Here is a 25042-nt window from a genome sequence, read left to right on the forward strand (position 1 = left end):
AAATACACCAGATTAGCAATCCCTACAATCTGTAGATTGGCACATGGTGCCAATGCAGCCAATTTCAATTGCCCTTCAGTGGTGACTGCAGAATTGACTTCATGAACAACTATTCAATCAAAAACAGCCAGTCTGACAGTGTACACTAAGTTTAAATCAGTTGCAAAGGATGTCATTGGGGCAAACCAATTTAAACTAAAATCCAAAAGACTAAGTTTTATAGCAATTTTTGTGAAGATTTATAGTTCAGGTTGATGATAAGTATGTAAGTTATCTTGCTGAGCTGGAAGGTTGTTTTCAGATGTTTCGGCATTCTAACTAGAACTCCATTAATAAACAAATCGACTTCGATCCCATCTACCTTCCCTTGAAAAAAAAGAACTGGAAACGACATCACCCACTTTAAGAAAGCAAGACCTATAAATAGAGAGGTGGGACATATCACTAACCCTTCACCGGAGACTCTCACTGATGATGTTACCTAGTCATGGTGACAAAACGTCTGATATCAAACCTTCCAGCTCAGCGAGCTAACTTACATACTTACTAACTTTCATATTTGGTAAGATGCTTGAATTTGTATTCATCAAAATGAATGATGTCAGGCCTACTGACATTGTCAAATATTTACAAATAGATTAAAGCAGAGTTTAGATGTAAGTTTGCAGCCTCCTTTTGACTCTTCATTTGCTACAACAAACACCTTTCTGTTTTTTGCAGGTTAAGACAGCCAATTAAGAAAGCATTATTAAAGCACCATTCTTCTTCCTAGGTGCCTATCCCACTTTGTCAAGACTAACTGAATTGACAGTTTCACTTAGCTAACAAGCTGCTCCTGAACGTGTAACAAATTTAATGGCTGATGTTACTTCAAGCAGTAACGTGAAGTTAATTTTCCATGATCGAAATCATCCAACTGCATTCACCACTGAAACAAATCTTTCTCCGAGACATTTCTAAGACACAATCAAAGCGACAACTTAGTAAAGATACAATATGTATCAACACATCCAGCTTGTGGGCTGAGTGATGCTTTTGTTTCACATTGATAACAAAACTGTAGCTTTATACAAAGCCCACAAGACAATTCTTTTTTGACAATTTGATTGCACTGAGTTCACATACATGTGCATAAAAGTTGACATGGTCTGCACTCCTCAAGCAGAGCAGTGCTTCCAAAATAGGTATAAACTCCCATCCCACAAAACTAAAGGTATCAGTTGTGAGAACAGCACTATACAGGAGTCAAAACTGTGACATGAAATGTATGGAATTCAGTATGTACAGTATATATGTATTACAATATGTACAGTATATACAGTTTAACATATTAGACAATACATATTGATTGCAGTATACATATATATATATATATATATATATATGTAAACCAATTACAGCATGCACAGATTACAATATGTACAGTTAAGGATGATTAATGTACAATATGTACAGATAACAGTAAAAATCATTAAAAGTAAATTTAGAAAATCCCAGCTGCTTATGTAAAAGCTATTTTGAGCTTGTGGACATAAAGTTACTCTTCTCATATCACCTACAGTAAAATGAGACTGTAATGCAAGAGTCATATTCTGAAACACTGTATTGATTAGAAATCGGTCTTAAAGTATCTTGAACTGTTTTCTACAAACACTGCAATAAAACAAATTCGACTACCAAGGAATTTTATGAATACACCTATAAATGTTATATACTAATGCAAGTAAAATTTGTGCATTACAATCCATTTGATTCGGATTAATTATCACATTAACGGTGAACAATTTGTTTGGATAAACTAGTGAACTCTTAGTGCTGTGGCAACTTAAATATTAGGGGTTTGGGATTTATAAGCTAGAATTGTGGCAGCTAACTCTTGGGGGTCTAAAAGGTGTGGGTATTGTTTCATAACAGTATCCACGAGGTGGGGTTGGAAAATGGCACATAGCTTCATGCGGACAGTCTCCCGCTCCTCTCTGCAGTGGTCATGTGATGGCCATTGGCTATTTTTCCAGTAGGGATCCATGAGCTGTTGGTCACATCTTTTCAGTGCCCACCCATGAGGATCTGGAAGACTGCTTGACCTGCTGTTTGATGAGATCTGGTGTGGGTCAGGCCAACAGCTTCGTGGTCTCTGCGAGCCTGGCGAATTAAAGTCACTTGGTAGACTGAACTGTGGATGGATTGACATTCTGCCTATGGCCATGCAACAGTGCGAGCTACTGGGTGGATTATGAGGAGGGTAACCACAAGCTCCGATTGATGGCATTGACTCATGGGAATGATAGCTGTATTGATGATGGTCTAAACTGTGGGTTGGTAAATAATACTGTCCATTGTTTATAGAGTATGGCTCACTGTGACTTTGAGATCTAGAAGGCCAGATGTCAGAGAATTCTTTCTCAAATGACACAAAGCCTTCATCGTAACTTTTATGTGCGTTTGAACATACTGAATTGGTTGAGGTGTTGTCAAAGGCTGTATGATTAAACCACTCAGCGTTTGTATTTGATGATTGCTTGGTTTGTGCAATTCCTTTTAACATTGCACTGCTCTCAGGCGGGTTTGCAATCTGTGCTGCGTGTTGTCTTTCTGGGCTGAGCCTCTTCCCTGAGATATTGTCAGTTTGATTAAAAGTGGCTGGACCACTTTCGGTATATGTCGGCCGCTTTGGCACACTTGCCTTTTTCTCTTCTTTGTGTGGGCTTGCAGAATTGAGGCTCTTAGTTGGAGAGGACCTCGCTGTAGCACGGAGCTCATCTGCTAAAGAACGTTGGGGCTGGTTAATTCGCTCCGGGTGGTAGAATTTACATTTGATGCCATAAGTACACTTTTTGCCTGTAGTAAAGAAAATGAAAATAAAAATATAAGTTTTTCTGAAAATCCTTTGTAAAACAATTTGCTACATATGTGGCATCAAAATATAGATATTAAGCTTTGGAATTCCTTTTCTAAATCTTCATCTCTTCAGTTCTCTCCATTTTGTAAGGTTTAATACCTACATCTTTGACAAGTGTTTCAGGTTATAGTCTCAGTTTGTGGCTGGCATCAATTTTTCTTTAATGGTGGATCTATAAAGTACTCTGGGGCGTTTTACAATGTTAGAGCTATTATACAAATGCAATCTCATGTTGTTGTTGAGACATTTTATTAAAATGTCACAATGTATATATATTTTGCCTTTTGCCCTGCACCTCTTTGGCAGTGCCAACATGCACCTTTAATGGAACCACTGCTCCCTGGTCCTTCGGCCATGGTACTGTTGCACCATAAAAGGCCAAAATTGATTCCATTCTCAACCATCATGTACATTACATACTTCAAAGAGGCAGTGTAGACAGGGTAAGAAGGCTGAACTCTAGCTGACACCTTCTTATTTTAACTTGGCAATACAGCAAGCAATTGTTAGGCCTGATGAGTTAGTCCAGCCAATTATAAAAGATTGTATCTCTGGTCTTCTTCATTCAGATAGCTAAGTGGCTAATGGCAGTGAGTTACTGGGTTCATTTTCTTGGACATTAAATAAGATACTTAAAATTCAAGTTTGAAAACTCATGAGCCTGATTTGTAATCTCTGACAATCGATGAACAACAAAGACTAATTGAATTCTGTTGAAGAACTACCATGTTGGCTTAAAAAAACTGGACGATACTTGGCTTTGTGCCTCTGTATTCCTGCACGGTCAATCTCTGTTGTTGTGAGGAAGTATCCTAGAAGGTATAGTCACAAGTGAATATGCCAAGTGCAACAATTGCCATATAGCCATGAACATGATACAACCCTTAAGCCAGCTATGACTATTGGAACATATTGACAATGATCCAATTGAAAAATTTGAGAAAAGGAAAAACTATCTTCTTGAAATTGGTATTTGACCCACAAATAGCAGGTACTGACTTCAGAACAGTTTAGTAACATCACGGAAATAAACTGAAAAAATTGCAGATGTTGGAAATCTGAAATAAAAACAGAAATATTAGGAGAAACTCAGCAGGTGCGGGAGCCTCTGTGGAGAGAAAACAGCATTGACATTTTGCATTCAGTGACCCTTCTGCAGTTCTGAAGTTAGACTCAAAAAATTAACCCTTCTTTCTCTCCACAGATACCGCCATAATTGCTGAGTTGCTTCAGCAGTTTCTATTTTTATTAATGACATCAGGCTTAGGTGACTTTCTTAATTCCAGTGTAAACAATGCAGGGTTTTAATTCTTACAGTGAAACAACTTGTAAGAAATTGGAAGACATTAATATGATGATCAGTAGGAGAGTTATCCTCAGCCTCCAGTCAAACAATTATCCCCTAGTTAATGTTACCAAAACAAATTTCACAGTCATGATTTTGTTTAGTGGGAGTTTGTTGTACATAGCATGTGGTCTATTTCCAACATTGCAACAGCACTTCTGTGACTGACAATATCCTGTTTTTGTGAAAGGTCCGATACAATTGTTAGTCATTTTGTAATATGATAAAAACAAATCCCTTCCAAAGTATCCCAAAAAGATCTGCCAAAATTGCCTTATTGAGCCAGCCACATCGTTTTGTCACTGGCTTTCCAGCTCAACCAAAACAACAGGTCATAGAATGTGGAACACTACAGCTGGCCCGTCATCCTACCAAGTCTGTGCCGACCATGATGCCATTCTAGACTAATCCCATCTGCTTGTACATGGTGGTATCCCCCTATTCCCTGTCTGTTCATGTATCTGTGTACATGCCTCTTAAACTTTGCTAACATGTCCATTTCTAACACCTCCTCTAGCAGCACGCTTCAGGCACCTACCGTCCTCTGTGTGAAAATCATTCCTGAGAAAACTCCTTTAAACTTTCCCCCCTCTGCCTTAAACCTTAGCCCCCTGGTATCTGGGTTTTCCACTTGGGTGAAGGATTCCACCCTCTCCCTACTTCCTTCTAGAACTTCCCAAACTTGTCTTAGACCCTCTCCATTTTTCTGCACCGAACTATTGCAAGGTTCATCTAAATAATTTTACGTGAAGATACCTTTCCCATTGTAAAGCACTTCAGTTAGCTAAATCCACAGAGATTCAACAGAAGTCAAATACCCATAGAGAACTGCTGAAATCTAACCAGGTTATGCCACACAGCATTCAAGTATTCAGTTGAAATTTTATTTCAAGTCAAATGGGAGCTGCCCATATCCCCGTACAATTTAACCACACTGTGGCTCACTCGTGGAGTGGTAGGCTGATTAGATTACCTGAGACCAAACCATTGCATATTGCCGATCAAAGTACTCACCGTAGGGGCAGTGTTGTCGCTTATGCTCTGGTATTACAGGCTTGATACGTAAGAAATTATCTAAACTAGGACCATGACGCCCAAGGGGGTCATCAGGGGGCATGAACCTGCAGACCAGGAGAAATCCATTATTAGAAAGGGGAAACTAAGTAACCATCAACATTAGTTAATCCAAACATTTTGCAATAAAGAGAAAGTTCCACAGGACAAGGTCAGATTGAAATGATCAAACATGGTTAAGATCACTGCACCCGTTATACTTAATACACTCAGTGTTGCCCAAATTCACAAATGGGTTTAGTGGTCATGGAGCTATTGAGAAAAACGGTGACCCACAGACAATGTTAGCCCCAGCACATTGCTCTGAATCCAGTCCCAACTGGTGAAAGACAGTCAGTAATTATTTTACAGTTCTCTCAATGTTGTGAAGCTTCAAGATGAAGGCAGCAGAGATGATCAAAAATGGAATGCCAAAATGATGTACTGATTGTTCTTCAAGGCTAAATTAACTTGGTGATAATTTGTAGAAAGAGCAATGAACCTGGGAGTGCCTCATATGGAGTTAATTGCAAAAGCTGGAGGTACTTTCCATTCTGTAATTGTGACATGTCATCATGATGAACTCAAGTATTCATCAAATAAAGAAACAGTTGAAAGAAAGATCAAAGGTAGAAGGAAAAACTGTTCTGTGAGTCACTCTCGGACACATGCAACACTTTAAATGATAACTTTGCTTTCTCTTCCTGGTTGAAATAATCAGGTCAATTTCAAAATTATAGTGCAGTCACTGGTCATTTCCAAAACTGATCACCGGCACAATGCCAATACTGCTCTCTTTTCCCACATTTTACAACATGGACAAGTTCTCCACCACTGTGCAGTGGACTTTGAATTCAGTTACATTTACCAAGTTTTTAAAAAATTATTTGTTTCCTTGTAATGAGAAAAAAGAAGCAATAATCAATTAGATAAGCTGAGCAGTCTTGTCCTTTTTGCATCTGTAAAGCTTTTTCTTTTGTTCCAATTTGTTCATGTCTGGGGCTAGCACAATGTCCAGAACATGCACCATGGAGACTGAGAACCAACTTCAGTCACTGGTTCAATGTTGGCTGGGAATCAAAGTTGCCTCACAATGTCAATGCAAGACCCTGCTGAGTGCAAACAGAATGTGCTGGGATCACTCTTTAACCCAGACATGTGATTGGTGATAATGGGTCTGACCCCCAACTTGATACCTTTGTCTGATTTTCCTTTCTGTTTACCCAGGCCCACCTCTTTCCCACTTAATGAGAACAGTTAACTCAACACAGATTTCTTTTGCGGTCATTACCAATTAATGACAGTAAGCATTTTTCTCCTTTGATTTTATGCCTCACATTGTTGAAGGATTGGTTATTAAGTCCAAAGAGAGTTGAACTGGTTCCCAGTCTTCATTGCAAGCTTGGAGTGACCTCAACCTCAAATAGGTCACATCCCCGTTTTAGGGTTTAAAATGCTTTGCATTGCCAGATATAGTGCTCACCTTTAGGAGTAGAATTCACGCATTTTAATTTTAAAGTGTGGCTCATTTAAAAGCATTTCTCACTGCAAATGGACACCCAATCTTTTGGTTTTGCTCTCTGACTTACTGATTATAAATCTCATTCACATGCTTGCCATTTGCGACTGTACAATCATGTTACGTATGTATTTAATCTGCTTTGAACTGATATTTATGTAAATATTTAATCTTATATGAATTAATTTAGAGTGGTTTGGTGGCTTTGCTCATTGGCTAATAATAGAGATTGAGAGCTAAAATATTGCTATGGTGGTTTGAGAATTTGGATTCAGTTTAAAAAATATAAAAAGCTGTAATGATAAAACTCAGATTGTTGCATAAACTCAGGAATTTCCTTTAGAGAAAGTAACCTGCTGTTCTTACCAAGTCTGGGTTAGGTTTATGTCAAAGCTTGGTTAATGCTTAAAAAACTTCTGATAAAATGATTAAGTTAGGTGATGATCCAGAACACCATCATGGTTTAAATTATTAGACAAGGTGATGAAACAAAAATGGAAGTTGCGGTCAGTTAATTATAGGTTATAATTATAATTATAATTATAGGTGATAAAAGTTAAGGGTGTTGATATATCTGGATGTCGGTCTGAAATAATTGGCAGAAATGCATTAAGAGAAATGCTTTCTACTAAAGACTTACTTGTCATTCACAAATGAGTACATCAGCAGACGCTCTTCAATGAACTTCTTCCACTCAGGTTTTTCATTCTGCAGGTCCCGGTAGGTATCATTTGAAACAATGATACCATCCGTCTCATATGCCAGTTTGACAATAAAACGATCATCGTAACAGACGATCCTTTTCCCACCAACTCGCCGCGATGGCGTGAAGACAAGTATCTTTCTCTTTTCAAGCTCTCGAAGGATGTGCTGGTCTAAATGGGAATTGATGATGGATTAGCAATTAAAGTGACAGTAAAAATAAACTAATGTGGTTTTCCTGACACTCTTTGTTAACAGAACTATGATTCACTGTGCAGAAATTACCATAATCCATCCATTAATTCTCTAATTGAATGCTTATTTATGAAGACTTCCGTTAATAGAACATGCCTCTCCAGAAAGCAGCTGACAGCTTTAGAATTCTAAATATTTATGAAGTTGGAAATACTTATCAGATGATAGTGTAATTAATCTTGTTCTTCCATGAAGGTAACTCATTTGTGAGGAGCTGCTCGGACCTGTGAAGCTATGCAGCGTCAAATACAATAAATATTCCGTTAAATAATTTGGTTATGATTTGCTAAAAGTATATTTTGAGTTTCACTCATTCTCAGGATGCAGAGTATTTTGCGACTGCTAATTGGACATCAATAGATAATGAGCACTCGGCATGTTTAAACTCTCAGAAAGAAGACAATTTGAAGCTATGTCGATGTCTGTTGTTAAGTTCTCTCTGATGAAGATGAATGCCCATGTAAATGAGAATGTCAATTTCAGGTAGCTGATTTCAACCAAGACTGCGATTAATTAGAATGCTGGGATTAGTTGTCAGGACTGTCACCTGGAAGTGAAAGCTAAGATTAAAATTAGTCGAGTTACCAGGGAGAATGAGAAGGAAGAAGGGTCAGATTGGACATTAACCAAGGTGATCAGTGGAGTTATGATTTGGAGAGGATGGGAGGTTGACAAAGATGGTGAGGAGAAAGTACTTGATGGTTGGTAGTGGAAGCTAAATTGTACAAAATAAAACTGCTGATTTGACTCCAAAGCAGCACAGAATACTGACGGCAGAATGCATGAGGTTGTTGCTCACATTTTTTGAAAAGGGGGACACAGACATATGACAGACCTCCTGTTTCACATGTGCACATACCATTTCAAACATGTCAGGAGTGTGATGGAATATTCCCCTCCTGCCTTGTTGGGCGAAACTCCAACATTCAATAAGCAGGAAGCCTTCTAGAACAAAGCAGCCTGCTTAATTGGCACAACATCCACAAGCATCCACTCCCTTCATCACTGACACTCAGTAGCATCCTTGTGTACTACTTAGAAGATGCATTGCAGAAATTCACCAATGATCCTTAGATTGCACCTTCCAAACACACAACTACTCCCATCGAGAAGGACGGGGGCAGCAGTTACATTGGAACACCACCAGCTGCAAGTTCCCCTTCAAGCCACTTACCATGCTGACTTGGAAATATATTGCTGTTCCTTCACTGTCCCTGGGTCAAAACAATGGCATTCCCTCCTAAGGCCATTGTGGTCAACCTTTCGCACACAGACTGCAGCAAATCAGAAGGCAGCTCACCATCACCTTCTGAAGGGCAGCTAGGGGGAGAAGCAATAAATGCTGGTCCAGCCAACAATGCCCACATCCCCAACTGAATCAAAACAAATGTCCTAGAGGACTCTATCAACATGACAAGTGGCACACTTTTGGAGTAGAATATACACTAATACGCTATCCACAATGTTGCAAAAATTAAAATTTATAAAGTATCTTTTTCAATCTCAGGACATTTAAAAGTGCTCCACAGCCAAAGCTTTTTATGAGCTGTTGTTATGTTTGAAATGCAGCATCTATATTGCTCCTATAAATGGCAATAAGGTACACGCCTAGATCATACAAGAATACGGGCTGCAGAAATTACCGAGATCATTGTATGTTACTTACTGCCGAATCACAAGGCAACCAAGAAGCAATCAGATTTTATCGATTTAGTTTCGCACCCTAAAGTACGGGCTGGACCTGCTGCCCTTGTCCTTCTAGATGGGAATGGTTGTGGGTTTAGATGCTGCAGTCTAAGGATCGTTGGTGAATTTCTGCAGTCACAAGCATTTCATTTACCATTTAAAGAAACACATGTTTCATTTTAGTAACAGGAAAGCTCAAGGTGCAGATGGATAGACTGCAGTTAATTGTCCCCCAAAAAACTGAGCTTAGTGGGGTCTTGTTTAAAAAGTTATTGACTCAGCATGCAGCAAGCACTGACGTGGAGAGCCCAACATTTCCTTAAAAGTTATTGCTTTATTTTGCTCTTTTCACAATGGTCCTGAACAATGATAATAGAGATAGTGTTTTCAGTACAATGGGATTAATGGCAAATCAATCGAAACACTTGTGTACCTGTGATTGGCACATCGGGCCTTGGTTGCTCCTTCCTCCAAGATGGGACAAATACAGTGATATCTTTGTGACCTCTTTCCAGGAACCAGTTCACAGCCAGCTGAATGCCATGACAGGAGAATACCTCTTTATTCCCGTGACTGAAACATAAGAGCAGATAAACTAGGAGTTAGTGTTCACTGCATGCTGCATCTTAAAATTCTGACAGCACTTATAATTGAAGGCATTAAACCAATCCACTCTGAATTTTACATTGGTCAGCTACAAATGTATGAGCTGAGTGTAAAAGGCAGGCAAAAAAAAACTAACATGTAAACTGAGCAGGCTGCTAACTAACACTGCATTACAGTGCTAATAACTCTTTTGTACTACAATTTCAGCGTAAAAATGACACACTCCCACCCAGCGTTTCTCCCCCTCTTCTTCTCATGAAATCTTGAGTTTTCTTCTCGATTGCTCAGTTGCCTCAGTCTGATAGTTGGTTTGAGGTTTGGAAACTTACCTTGCAGGAAATGACAATTGAGAAATTGTCTCCATGAAGCCCATGGCTCTAAATGCCAACGTATCAATTTGCTGAGTAACACAACCAGAAGTATGCAACTGCATATAAATTCTAGCAACCTCAGCAGTAAGGGCACTGAAGTGCTCAGTAACAGCACAATCGTGGCTTTATTTGGCCACTTAATGCAGACAATGCACAGTCCTGAGAGGTGTGGAATGCTTCAAATTTCAAAAGAAATTTGGGTCATATAACTGGTGTTATGTAATTGGGGATGTGTGACAACATTATTGGGAAGAATGGGTGCCTAATGTAGAATGACAACTCTAAGTCTCAATACATGATACATAACAAATTAAAATAGGAATATCTGAAGTTTATGATTCTGCCACTTGGAGATCATATTACAATTTGGTTCATCAATTCAATCACGTAATACACTGTATAGGGCATACAGGATAGGAACAGGTAATTCAGCATAACCAGTCCATGCTTGTTTTTCATGCTATATTCAAGCTTCCTCCCATCTGTCCTCATCTAAATTTATCATTGTTTCTATATATTCTCTTCTCCCTGATATATTTGTCTTGTTTCCCCTTGGTACTTCGATATGACTTGCCTCAACCACTCCCTGTGGTAGCAAGTTCACATTAGTATCATTTTTTAGACAAGGAAATTCTTTCTGAATTCAATAATGCAATTATTGAATTTCTATATCTTATTTTTCTGACATTACTTCCAGTTTGACATCCTTATCTGTTGAAATCCGACGTGAGCTCACGCAATATTGGTCTTTCGGTCACATGAAAGAAACATGCAGTTAGATGACAAGGAAAGGCCAAATGGGGAGGTCAGAATTTTGTAGAGATGGCAGGGGTCTATCCAAAGGGGCTGTGACTGATACTGGAAGAACACCCTTGAAGTCCTGGCATTTTGGTGGACCCAGGGCTACAGGAAATGTTTGTGGTGGAAGAGATTCTTGGGTTGAACATCACAGAAGAGGGCAGGAAAAATCAGAAGTAAAGGCAATGAGCAGACTCCCTTGCCCTACATCCATTCCTTGATCAGGCACATTACCTTGCCCTCAGCAGCCAAACTGTCCTGACTGGTTTACCTGATGTATTTGTTGTACGATTCCAGACCTGCTCAAACTGTATTAATTGCAGCCTTAATTCACCCCTTTAGACACTCAATCGGCCTTTGGTTAGAAAGTTAACATCCTGTTTAATTGAGTATCATTTCTAATTCCAAGCACTCCCCCTTTGGAGCAGAAGATTCTGTGTATGTGTATTTGTTTATAGATGTATTCATAATGCATATAGTTTGATGTATATGCATGTTTAGATTAGATTCCCCACAGTGTGGAAACAGACAATTCGGCCCAACAAGTCCGTACCGACCCTCTGAAGAGTAACCCACCCAGATGCATTTCCGTCTGACTGATGCACCTAACACTATGGGCAGTTTAGCATGGCCAATTCACATCTTCGGATTGTGGGAGGAAACTTGAGCATCCAAAGAAAACCCACGCAGACACAGGGAGAATGTGCAAACTCCACACAGACAGTCACCCAAGGCAGGGATTGAACCTGGGCCCATGGTGCTGTGAGGCAGCAGTGCTAACTACTGAGCCACTGTGCCACCCAACTGTGTGTGTGTGTCACAGCCATTCAATAAGTTTGAGCCATATGTCTGCAAAATTATGAATTGGCCAAGTATCAATGCCTTATCTCCCTCAATCTGAATGAGTCACCTGAGATCAATGTGCGATCATATGAAGGAGGAAATAAAATAATCATAGAGATATGTTGCAAATTTGACATTAGAGGTGCTTACTGTAATAGAGAAGGAAAGTACATTGCACTAATCCCTGACTCAATTCAGAATGAAAGAAATTTCTCGTAATCCAGTTGAGGTAACAAAAGGCTGGTGAAATTTGATCCCAAAAGCAACATTTTCTGCAAGGCATGTGATTTTTTGAAGGTTTAATTTATTAAAATAACCAAGCCAGTGACAACTTGATGAGTGGAAGAAATATAAGTCATGATCCTTATTGTGTAAAATGGCTGTAGACAGAATAATAACTGCGCAGAGAGTTTGTAACCTGCACAGTACAAAGAAAACATTGTTATTTCTAGAAGTCCTGTCAAACATTAAGAACTCTTGCCCTTATGTCAAATGATGAAGAGATTTTGAGTTGCAGGTTTGTAGTATTTTTTATTATTTGTGAATTTGAATGGAAAGTGAAAGGAAAGAGATTTTAGTTTTGATTCTGAAAATGTGGCTTTGCTTTAATATAATGATCAAAAAATAGTTTCTGAACAGTGAGTTCAAACATTATTTCCAAGAAAATATGCATCTGAAGCTAAATGCTTAAATAAACTACCTGGGGATTTAATTAATGAAATGGTTGTGTGGTTGAACTTTAATGACGTTCCCTAATCTGATTTCTATACATATCCAGGTTTCATTTGAGAAGCACAGTTTCATACCAGCAGGAGGTTTGGTTTGTGGTAGTTTGGGGTTTCATAGCTAAAAAGAAGTCTTCAAACTGTTTGCACAGTTTACGTACAGTTTTTTTTTAGAACTCTGTAAGGAAAAGTCAGTGAAGTTGCTGGCATCTGCGTCACTCAGGGAGACACAGCAATGGAAAGAGAATCACATCTGGCCATTGTATAGAAAGTCACCAAAAGGAAATATTTGCTCCCTCATCAGTTAAATAAGCCATTTCAGATAGGAGTGAAACTTCACTTGGGGTGACTGTCTGGGAAAGGGTTGAATTCTTCCTTTTGCTGTTTATGCTAAGAACTTTATAAATTATATATAAATATCTTTATATTTTGTGCAATAACTTGTGTTTTTTTTGTTAGAAACTGGCAACCTTGTGTAAATAATTTCAGCGACTGACCACTGTGGAAATCAAATTACAAAACTAAAATGTATGGCCTATCAAGCCAATTTTCACACCGAGATCTGACTAGTCGAGTATTACTATTAGCTTGGACCAAAATAAGTAAACAGGAAAATAATAAAAAGATCACCACAACATTTTTATATGAAGTTCTGAGAACAGATTATAGATGCAACTTGACTCAAATAAATAATAACTGTTGGTCTCAGAAGGTGACTAATAATAACTTAATTGGATTAATATTCTAAATCACTCAGATATTATGACATTTTTATATTTAAGTTTGTCACATTTTAAAAGTTCTCGTGAGGGCTAGGACGATTTGTGATCTCTTCTTGGAATATTTTCAACATGCTAATTTACAATGAAACTTCGAAAGCATTGCTTGCTTGTGTAAATATCAAAAATAATGCAAGCATCAACCTGTAATATATGGAAAGGAGTGATTATTTTGTACAATTCAAGGTCAAGCATAATTTTAAAAAGCATTGTGTTTTTGATGATTGTGACTGGAGACATCTTTCTAGCTAATGAAACATTTCTTGGAGGTACGCTCTTGTGATATAAGAAACATAGTGACCACATTATGCACACAAGATTCCACTAAGAATAATTTTCTCTCAGATCAAAGATAGTGGAATCAAGGGTTATAGAGATAAGGCAGGAACAGGATACTGATTAGGAATGATCAGCCATGATTATATTGAATGGCGGTGCAGGCTCGAAGGGCTGAATGGCCTACTCCTGCGTCTATTGTCTATCATCTACTTTTTCCTGTCAGATGCATGACTTTGGAACACTGATGATGTTACCTAAACTCCTTTTTCATAATTGTACAAATGAGATCTTTTACGTCCACCTGAGGTGGCAGGCAGGACCTCATTTTATTATCTCAACCATAAGTGAGCTACTTTAGGATACTCAAATCCCATGTTCTGAAATGGATTTGATGTTAGATTGGTAACACGTTTCCTCAGGGGAAAAACCATGCAATTATATTAAAATGTCTTGGACAGGACTGAGTCAAAGAACTTTGACGGTCTAGCACTCCCTCAACGTTAGCTGGAGTGTTAACCTAGATTTTGTGTTCAATGTCTGAAAGCAGACTTAAAGCCATGACTTCCTGAATTAGACGCAAGCCATTAAGCCACAGCTGAAACAACGTGATGTCTGTGATACCGAACAATTTCCTCTGATGTTTTATGACACATGAAACAGTATCCATGTCAGGAAGTCAAAATAGCTTCCATCAGTTATACTTGTTTACCAAGCATAATAATTTCCTGAACTCCAACTATTGTACTTACTGTGCAGTCCCTGAATTAAGGATACTCAAATCACCTAGTCCTGAAATGGATTTGATGTCAGAATGGTAACATGTTTCCTCAGGGAAACACCATGCAATTATATTAAAATGTCCTGGATGGAGTCAAGAACAACAGCCAACATATCTGATAAACTATGCAACTTACAGACAAGTGAGTAACAAGGAAACAGCTAATCCTTTTTTTTATTTTTGTTTAAATGAGTTTCCCAATTTATTACAGTTATGATATCACCAAGATCATTGATAAGAATAAGTTTTTTCTAATTGAAGGAAAGCCCCTACAATGAATTGGCAAATACTTTTGAGTTTACCTGCAGACACTGGGAGAGACCTTTGCAACCCACTGTGTCATTCATGAAAATCAAGAATGGTGCAAAGCTTGCCCTTCTCAGTCTAATGAGAATGGGGTAATAGGGTTAAAATTGAGACTGTATCCTATCACCCAGAAAGGATTCAGAACCAATCTTCCTGTTCAATCACATTCAGGCACTATGCTGAAAAAAAAGGAACAGAACTGAGTGAAGCTTATGGACTGGAAGTTAATTTCTATAAAATGCTATTGTGTTCCCTGTGAATCAGGAGTAGCAACGAGCTCACAATAGGAAATCAAGGCCTCCCATGCATTGTGTTTCCTGCTGCCACCCCCATAACGTCCTGTATGGTCACCTCAGGTTGTTCCACCCCAAGTCTCACTGACAAGGACTCTTCCCATGGATCCTCAATTCCCATTCCTGCTCACTGGAATCAGGCAGCAGATTCACTCTGCACATTCTAATGAATTTGGATTGTCAATATGGTATAGCTATCAAACCAGTGTGCCCATGTGAGTTTGACAAATGCTCAGCCAAGCCAAAACTGACCACAGGTTAATGGTTTGAGAACATATTCAGAACCATAACTGTGCAGTATTACTGAATAAATGCAGCATCTAAATTTATTGCTATTTATTACCATTGTTAATCTTACTTAAGTGCTGGCTTTGATTACTTCCTCCATATTTATTGGAATGAATTGTGCACACTACATTGTTAAATGTCTTGTCATAGTTTTGTAATTATTTAATGCTGCCTTCATTATTCTCTGTTTTGCAAATGATTTTCTTGCTTCAAGAAGGTGTGTCTATATTGCAATTGCAAATGAATTATGTTAGAAGCAATTCGATACTTTTTAGTTTAAGTAACCCCATTGCTTCATATGTTTCCTGAAAGATTTGCGAAACTTTTCTTCATTATGATATTTTTCTTCAAGGAGTGGTGTTTCGGGAGGTTGTTCTTACAAGGTCACAACTTTGTTTCATAGATGGTATATAAGAACACAATTAAACTTAAGGATATATTTTCATTTGCAAGTTTGCACTTTCTAAATTAAAAATATTAAGTTGAAAATGCAGACATTGTTCAATGGGAAACAAATCCTGTAAAGGATCAAATGAACATGATTACATTAGTCCTTCAGATTTCAAACACATAAGTTGAGGATAAGATACAATTTAATCTCTGTATTTGTTCTAAACCGTTTTCCAATCTTGCCAAAATTGGTTTCTGAGCTGTGATTATTCAATTATCATCATTAGTTTTGATGAACAAGAAAGGATAGGGGGAGTTTATTTTCATTTAGAATTTCACCTTTTAGCTCTTATTGTGAAACTTTAGTAAACATGAGGATTACTCTGAATGTCAAAACTGGATACCTTAAACCTGAGCTCAACTTCCAAGAGTTACACTGTTTTAGGTCGGTATCTCACAGAACAGAAAATACTCTTGCTTGTAGAAGAGTTAAATCCCAGCCTGTCAGATTTGATCTGTTCTTCATGGCAACACCCATTAGAACAATGCTTAAAAGCAGCTGCTTTGACTACAGCTCATCTGACGGAATGGTTGATGTCACTGTCATAGCATTCAAAATAGTAATAAGGTGCTGTTGGAAAAGCCTCCCAAATCCACAACCACTCAGAACTTTTAGGGATAGGGGTGCTGGAGAACAGGCAGCAGAAAATTTGTTTGAGGAGACAAATGTGAAGACATTGTGCTCCTGACCCAAAAGCAAGGCTAAAAGAACCCTTCATTAAGTGCATGCTTTCATGAGACATGGGACAATTGAATAGTTAAATAATATTAAACAAGCAAAATATAATGAGTGGAACCATATTTAAATTTGATAATTTGAGATCTGCAATTAGCCACTGGAGTCAATCCCTTCAAAGGCATATCTGTCACAGGTTGAGGTCAGATTTTACATACTTAATCTAATCTGCCAGTGGACCCTCTCTGTCTGTCTGTCTGGTTGTAGATGTGTCAATCCCACCATCCTGTGATACTATGGTAAATAATTCAGTGCATGGGCAGTGACTGTCTCTGGAATCCTTCATTGTTTAATTCACAGCCTGGTAACAGACACACAGTAAGTTCACTTCTGCTAGCCATGCCAAGCCAAAAATTCCCCTCAGCAGGAAGTGCAGCCAATTTGCATATAGTTAATGAAAGATTTATACATGAAAACATGTGCAGCTGGTGAGTCAGCAGAGGGTCAAGGGTACAAAATCAATACAGGAAACAAAGACTAGATTCCCAGAATGTCAAATGGTTCCAGGAATTGGCTCATTAGCTTGAAGTTTGCACAAAGTTTATAGGCAGAATTATTTTACAACCATTGTAATTCCTTTCCACATTCTCAGCCTCATCATAGTAAGGACTTTGGATTTCAGGTATTAGAGCTCCTGACACAGGAACATATACACTATTATGACTCCTGACACATATACTATTGACCACATACATGGACCTCTCTCCCGGGAAAAGGGAAGGCAGGAGAGTGTTGTGTGGAATCAATATGACAGCCAATAGAATATTATAATTTCCACCAGTGAATGAGGCCATGACAATTTGCCTCATTAACATGCTAGCGTTTAACTCTTCACATGGGACAGGTAGGAAGTGAGTGGGCTACGACCTTTGTCTTGTTGAAGTTGGGCTAGGCGTGGCCAACAGCTGGTTATTCAGGTACATGTGGTGACTGAGGTTCTGTTGACAGAGGTGTGGGCAAGGCAGGGAAGGGTGAGGAGGACCAGCACAAAACAATAACAGAAAGGCCATAACTTTCCATGTGAGGCCCCATGAAGACTTCCAGTTCCCCTTCCTTATGTCAGAGCTAAAACCACGTATCACAGCAATGGGATGTGATTACAGAATGGCCATACTAGCTAAAGGTATAGGTTAAGACACAAGATGGTAAGACACAAGACTTCCTCTATTAAAAAAAAATCCCCTATTGTTTTTCAATTCTTGACCTTGTGGTGAATTGAAATTCAAACACTTACAGTAGATCAGAAGATAGTGGGGAATGTACCTGTATTTCCTCTTGCAGCATTAGAGTGTTGATGGTTAACAATATGTTCCTACATACTCTGAGCACGAACAGGCTAAAAACCCAATAACAATAACATACCTCATAGCAACATTGCTGCCATCTATAACAATTGCTCGCAAGTTGACTTTCTGCTCCTGCAGCTCTTCGGTCACTGGTCCACCAGCTGGGACTTTGGCTGAAGGACCTCCACGAGACACCAGGATAGGTACAGGCACTTCTTCTGGTGCGTGCTCCTTTTCCATCGTGCCTTGTGCCTTCACTAGTTCTCCGAGTATGGTGTTGGTATCGGCGCTACTGTCCACTTTTTGGAAAACCATATGAATCTGCTCCGCTGAGTAACCCAACTTACGAAAGAAGTCCACTTTCATCTGCAATTCGGAGGAGTCAGGGGAATTCTGTGCTGGGGATTCCTCAACCTCTTGCTTTCTCCCGAACTCTGCCTCTAGTTTATTACCCGTTCTGGATTCTTTTGAACTGTTACTTTTACATTCATCATTTGACTGGACTTCACTCAAAGTCAGTTTCTGCTTGGTAGGATTAGTCCTTGATGGATGGGAGGAATCAACCAGGAAATTCTTTGTCCAGTTAGGGAAATCCAAGGAAGGTTTATGGCTGTATTGTGCATGTTCCGCCAAATTCATGTTCTCTTGTAGAGAGACTCCACGTTCTTTTAAATCTAAATCCTGGGAAGAGGTAAATAGTAGTACATTTGCATTACTAATAAAAAAAACTTTATGTTTTAAAAGCAGTCACAACTATTATTCACAGCACAAAGTCTTACTTCACCCAAATTGAAATGGGAAGAGGGCATTGAGTTTATAAAATGAACCTCTCAATTACAAGTGCGCTTTGTTGTAGAAAATAGCAAATTCCTGAAACTTTTGCAAATTAAGGTTAAATTTTAACCTGTTGTTCTAACATGAAACTGAGGTTCTGTTCCAAAACTATTCAAAAATTGCAAGTACACAGAATAAACAGACATTGACTGCGAATAAATTTTCAATATTTGTCTCATATTCTATGTCAGAAGCATGCAAAAAGCTAATTTACATGTGTGAATGAACCCCTTTAGTGTTTAGTCACAATGATGTTTGGCAATGATGAAGTTACTCATAATAGAAAAGCTAATAGATACTGGAAATCTAAACATCATAACTGCTGGGAATGTTAACCAGGGATGACAGTTTCTGTACAAGGAGAAACAGAGTTAATTTGCAAAATCTTCTGATATCAGGAAATATGACGTGCTGAACTTGAGTTCTTGTTAACTGTTGGGACCCTGAGAATGTCCTGTTGTGTGCATGGGAGCAGTAATTACCAGGCATGTTCAAATTTCTGATGGAGAGGTTTGTCCTGGATTAGAATGGAGAACAGGATTGGTTTTCTGAGAAAAGGTGCTTCTCTCTCCACTGATACTGATTGACATTCTGAGTATTTTCAGCACTTTCTCTTAGTTTAATAGCTTCTGCTTTTCCTAACTGAGACTAAATTAGAGATTTAAATGAATCATTTAATTGACCCATTTATATTTGCCTGTATAAGCTATCATCTACACTGCAAGATAATCTCCACAGCAAATGGACTGAAGGCTGTACATGCAGACCTACGTACTTTACACATCTATGGTTCTTGTTCTCACCACTGTCCCTCTCAATGGCTGACAAAAGCCAGTACAAATAAATGACAAACGTTGGGGGTAGCTGGAATGACCTCAGCCATTCTACTCAAATCTTTTGGACTTGACAACATCATTGAAAGGAGAACAAACCAAAATGGGGGCACATAATAGGTTTGCTGATAATATCTGATGACATTTCATCACAATGTGCACTTTTTTTTTCAGTAAGCTCTGCATAGAAGTACATAGAACAATACAGCACAGAACAGGCCCTTTGTCCCTTGATGTTGCCAACCTGTGAACTAATCTAAGCCCATCACCTTAGATTTTCCCATCATCATCCATGTGCTTATCCAAGGACTGTTTAAATGCCCCTAATATGCTGAGTTAACTACACTGGCAGGCAGGGCATTCCACGCCCTTACCACTCTGAGTAAAGAACCTGCCTCAAACATCTGTCTTAAATTTATCACTCCTCAATTTGCAGCTATGCCCCCTCGTACAAGCAGATGCCATCATCCTAGGAAAAAGATTTTCACTGTCCACCCTATCTAATCCTCTGATCATCTTGTATGTCTCTATTAAATTGCCTCTTAACCTTCTTCTTTCCAATGAGAACCGACCCAAGTCCTTCAGCCTTTCATCATAAGACCTTCTCTCCAGAACAAGCAACATCCTGGTAAATCTCCTCTGCACCTTTTCCAATGCTTCCACAGCCTTCCTGTAATGTGGCTACCAGAACTGTATACAATATTCCAAGTGAGGTTGCATTAGTGTTTTATACAGTTGCGGCATGACATCATGGTACCAGAACTCAATCCTTCTACCAATAAAACCTAACATACTGAATGCCTTCTTAAGAGCACAATCTACCTGGGTGACAACTTCCAGGGATCTATGTACATAGACACCAAGATTCTTCTGCACATCCACATTACCAAGAATCTTTCCATTGACCCAGTATTCTGCCTTTTTGTTATTCTTCCCAAAGTGAATCACCTCACATTTATCTGCACTGAACCCCATTTGCCACCTTTCAGCCCAGTTCTGCAGTTTATCCAAGTCCCCCTGCAACCTGCAACATTCTTCCACACTGTTCACCACTCCACTGACTTTAGTATCATCTGCAAACTTACTAACCCATCCACTTATGTCTGCGTCCAAATCATTAATAAAAATAACAAACAGACCCTTGTGGGCACACCACTCGTGACTGGACATTTACTTGAGGGCATTTACTTACTCTGTAATAATACAGAGATGTACTGCATATGTAGCTGGTTCAGATAGTATGGAACCTTGATGTGTGCAATTTGGTTACTAAATTTCCTGTATTACACCAAACTGCATTTCTAGGGGTTTCTTTGTCTTAAGCAGTTTGGGGTGTCCTGTGGTTCTGAAAGATATTTTGCATTGCAAAATTTGGAGTTGCCGGTGTTGGACTGGGGTGTACAAAGTTAAAAATCACACAACACTAGGTTGTAGTCCAACAGGTTTAATTGGAAGCACACTAGCTTTCGGAGCTCCGAAATTAAACCTTACATTGCAAAGGTTTTCTTATTTTATATTGGATATTGTAAAATAATAAATGATAACTGGATACAATGCACTCAGATCTGCTTCTAAATCTCATTGACAGTTTTCATCATCTGTGGTGTATCCATAATTTTTACAAACATCAATTCATTGGGATCACAGATGCAAACGTTCCTTATAGTTTTCAACATGTGAAAACAAATCTTTTAGCTCCTAATGACGTAACCTCATGTATATTTCTAAATTATGGTCTACAGCTTGGAATCAACATGTTATAATCAACATTTTCATAATCATAATTGCAGCTATCTAGCCAACATTCTTTTCAAAAATTTTAGTGGCTTTTTTTTGCAATAATATTTTTTATGAAACATAACTCATGCCAATTTATCTGCCCCTTGTCAAACTGTGGTTTAATAGACCATGCAAATAAGGCCTCCAGACCATACCTGTATGATTTAAATGGATCTGCATATCTTATTTATAACTTATCGTGACTGTAACTGATTCACGGAATTGCCCTTTTGAGTGATTTAAACTTCGTACCTTCTCTCACCATTAATCGACCACGTGACTGCTCTGTGCTCTTATCTTCCCTATTATTCCAAGCTGCAAAACATGTTTACAAAAGCAATCTTTGCCCAGTGCTGCATGATAAACGTCCGTGTAACATGTTGAAATGTCTCAAAGTCCTTTCTTTCAGTGCAGTGACTGTTGCTAAGCCAAATGTGGCAGCCTGCACAACAGCTAAAATGATACAGGGTAGTCAGGCTGTATTTCTGATGCTGTATGGGTCAATATATAATTAGAAAAAGACTTGAACAGGAGACAAACTTGCTGAAAATTTTTAAAATATTTACATTGTTTAGAAGCCAAAGCCCTCTGTTGAAATGGTTATAGAACATAGAACATTACAGTGCAGTACAGGCCCTTCAGCCTTCAATGTCGTGCCAATTTGTGAAACTAATCTTAAGCCCATCTAAGCAATTATCATCCATATGTTTATCCAATAACCATTTAAATGCCCTTAAAGTTGGTGAGTGTACTACTGTTGCAGGCAGGGCATTCCATGCCTCTACCATTCTCTGAGTAAAGAATACCTACCTCTGACATCTGTTCTATATCTATTATCCCTCAATTTAAAGCTATGTCCCCTCGTGCTAGCCATCACCATCCAAGGAAATTTAATTTATGTCAGTTTAACTTATGTCCTTATAGTGATGTGAAGATTGGATGTAAGTGGTTCCCCAGAAAGAGGAGAAAACAAAGCCATTCAACATGGCGACGAAATTCACTTTCCAGTTATTGGCTCAGTTCATGAACTTTCCATCATTTCAATTGTAGACTGCTTGAGACCTATCCACAATCATTGAAAAGAAAGTGAGGTAGGGGATGACAGGAGATGGGAGCTCTCCCATCAGTATGTCTCATTCATAAATAGAAGACTGCCATACTATAATCATCAACTGGTAAATCACTATGCTAGGGGCAGCATGGTGGCTCAGTGGTTAGCACTGCTGCCTCACAGTACCAGGGACCCAGGTTTGATTCCAACTTCAGATGACTGTCTGTGTGGAGTTTGCACATTCTCCCAGTGTCTGTAGTTTGTCAAGGTTAATTCATCAACACCTTCCTCAGGCTACAGCCTTGAGGTGCAAAGTGTTCTTCATGAATACACAATGAGCTGTCAGCTCCCCTCCAAGTTATCATTTTCACTTGGAACTGTATCTCTATTCCTTCACGGTCACTGGATCTAAATCCTGAAATTCCATCCATGGTAGCATTATGGGTCGACCTATACTTCATAAATATAGCTTATCATCTCTTTATTGGCAGTTAGGAATTGGTAACAAATGCTGGCCTTGCCAGTGTCATCCATATCTCAATGTTAGTTTATTATGGGCTTCTGATGCCTCTCTGACTCTGTCCTGGATCCAAGATTGAATATTTGTCAATAACATTTCAATTCCCTGCTTCAGTTAAGTCCTCCATAAAATTTAGAGACAAGTTTTAAAATTAATACAAGAGCCTGAAATAAAAATACAGTTCTTAATGTCGACCTTTAATGATTAAGAATTCCATTTCCCTTTTCCATTGAACAGAAACTAAAGGTTATAACCGAGAAAACTGAGTCTGTTTCATCCAATCTATTTTTTTCTCTCAAAACTTACATTTTCTGGAACATACAGTTCAAAGGTTTGTCAGATGAATGAAGACAGCTGACATTTAAAGAGTGTTTAAAATAGTAGAATGTCCTAGGGTGTCTATATGCTGTGATGAATATTTAAAATCTTCCTTATACATTTGAACTGAACATTTTTGTAGTGTTTCTAGACATGGAATGTTAATGTGACCTCACAAAACACATTGAATTGTAGGGTTCCCAACTCCTGCTATTCTCATTCATTTTTCCTCTAAAAGAACTGTGGAAGGCAGGGGTAAGGGAGACATTGCTGGTAGGAGTTTCTTCATTAGATAGCACGGCAAAACTTGATCATTTTCTGAAATGATTTCTACGATATATCAGGACAACTCAAACTAATTAAATCCTCGTGAAAAAAATTAATCTTTTTTGATTCAATTCTCAGTAACTTATTCAAGCCTCTACATTACATCCTCTATTTCAGGAGGGGCTACCAGAAACTTTGTCATGGGTAAAGAACATAGAAATTCTTCAGAACTGTTTTGTGATCACCTGAATCATGGAATTCCACAGCACAATTGCAGCACAATCAACCAAAAAGTCTGTATTGGTGTTTATGCTTGTTGCATCCTCGCCATGTCACTCCTTTCCTTTTCCCCTCAGTTACTATTTTTCACCTTCAATGTATGAATTCGCCACAATAACTATACCGAGACAAATTCGCAAACACGCCAGATGTTACAAAAAAAATGGTTACTACAGAAAAAAATAATTGAGAACGTGACCCTTTTGGCTTTAAAAAGCAGATAAAAATAAGGCGTGAGAACACACACACACGAACATTAATTCTCAAAGCTACACCATGAGACGAATTGAGGGTTCAGTGGGACGGTGGTTTCCTTGATTCTGTCATTTCCGTACTCATGATACATTTTCAAGATTCGTTTGTTCCAACACTGCTCTCTTTCATTTTTTTAAGGTTACACATACCGGTTGTGCAAGAACAACAAGCCGCCTGTATCATTTCTGACTCTTCTTAGAATGAACACCCACCCTTGTGGGCACAAGACACGGCATGTGCTTCACTACTAACGATCATACCAATTACCGAGAGGCCACTGAGCCACTCTACAGCTTTGTATAACTGAAGACGGAACTACAAACATATCAATTTTACTTCCTTTCAGCCGGGATGTTGTCACCAAACTTTATTTTAAATCAGCGGCTCACTTAACATGTCTCACGCGCTCTCTTTAATTTCTAACCGGACCCCCCACTGCCACAGTTTAAACAAAACATGTTCGTGACATTATCAACTAGTTTACATTCCCTTTCTCGTCCCCAGGAATTATTATGCTCATCATTTCCTATCTGAACGTCACACTGATATACTCACCAGAAAAGCATTGACATTTTTACAGTAATGCCCAGTTCAGAACAGTCCCGGGTTCTGCCGAACAGCTTCGTCCCTACTGATGAGTTAGTCTCAGCAAGTTCAGTCTTACTGTATACGTCCTCCCACTCTACACAAAGTGGTGTAAAAATGCACCTCAGAGCATTGAAAGAACCCCTCAAAGGACTTTAGATCTGTTACCTAGCCTTGAATGTGAGAAAAGCAAGAGGGGAAACATACTTACCAGACTCTGTTTGCACGGTTCTCCATTTACTAGTCCCAATAGGTGCATTCCAATCACACCTAAGTCTGTGCGTTCAACTGATTGCTGGACCGGAGTCATAGCTTATATCTCTC

General features: G+C 38.7%; 1 protein-coding gene across 2 annotated transcripts; it reads right to left on the reverse strand.

Moving 5' to 3' along the window:
• Positions 1-470: 470 nt before the first annotated feature.
• LOC122563733 (ribonuclease ZC3H12A) lies at positions 471-25042 on the reverse strand. Of its 2 annotated transcripts, none has more exons than XM_043717885.1 (6): positions 24930-25042; positions 18074-18678; positions 9893-10032; positions 7457-7691; positions 5259-5365; positions 471-2838 (listed from the first exon to the last, which is right to left on the reverse strand). In XM_043717885.1, exons 1-6 carry the CDS (start codon positions 25026-25028, stop codon positions 1826-1828), a joined length of 2199 nt encoding a protein of 732 aa, XP_043573820.1. In that variant the 5' UTR covers positions 25029-25042; the 3' UTR covers positions 471-1825. The 2 variants fall into 2 exon arrangements, with proteins under 2 accessions (XP_043573820.1, XP_043573821.1); XM_043717886.1 differs by lacking the exon at positions 24930-25042 and adding an exon at positions 24689-24744.

Source organism: Chiloscyllium plagiosum, chromosome 27, assembly GCF_004010195.1.
Source record: "Chiloscyllium plagiosum isolate BGI_BamShark_2017 chromosome 27, ASM401019v2, whole genome shotgun sequence".
Lineage (NCBI taxonomy): Eukaryota > Metazoa > Chordata > Chondrichthyes > Orectolobiformes > Hemiscylliidae > Chiloscyllium > Chiloscyllium plagiosum.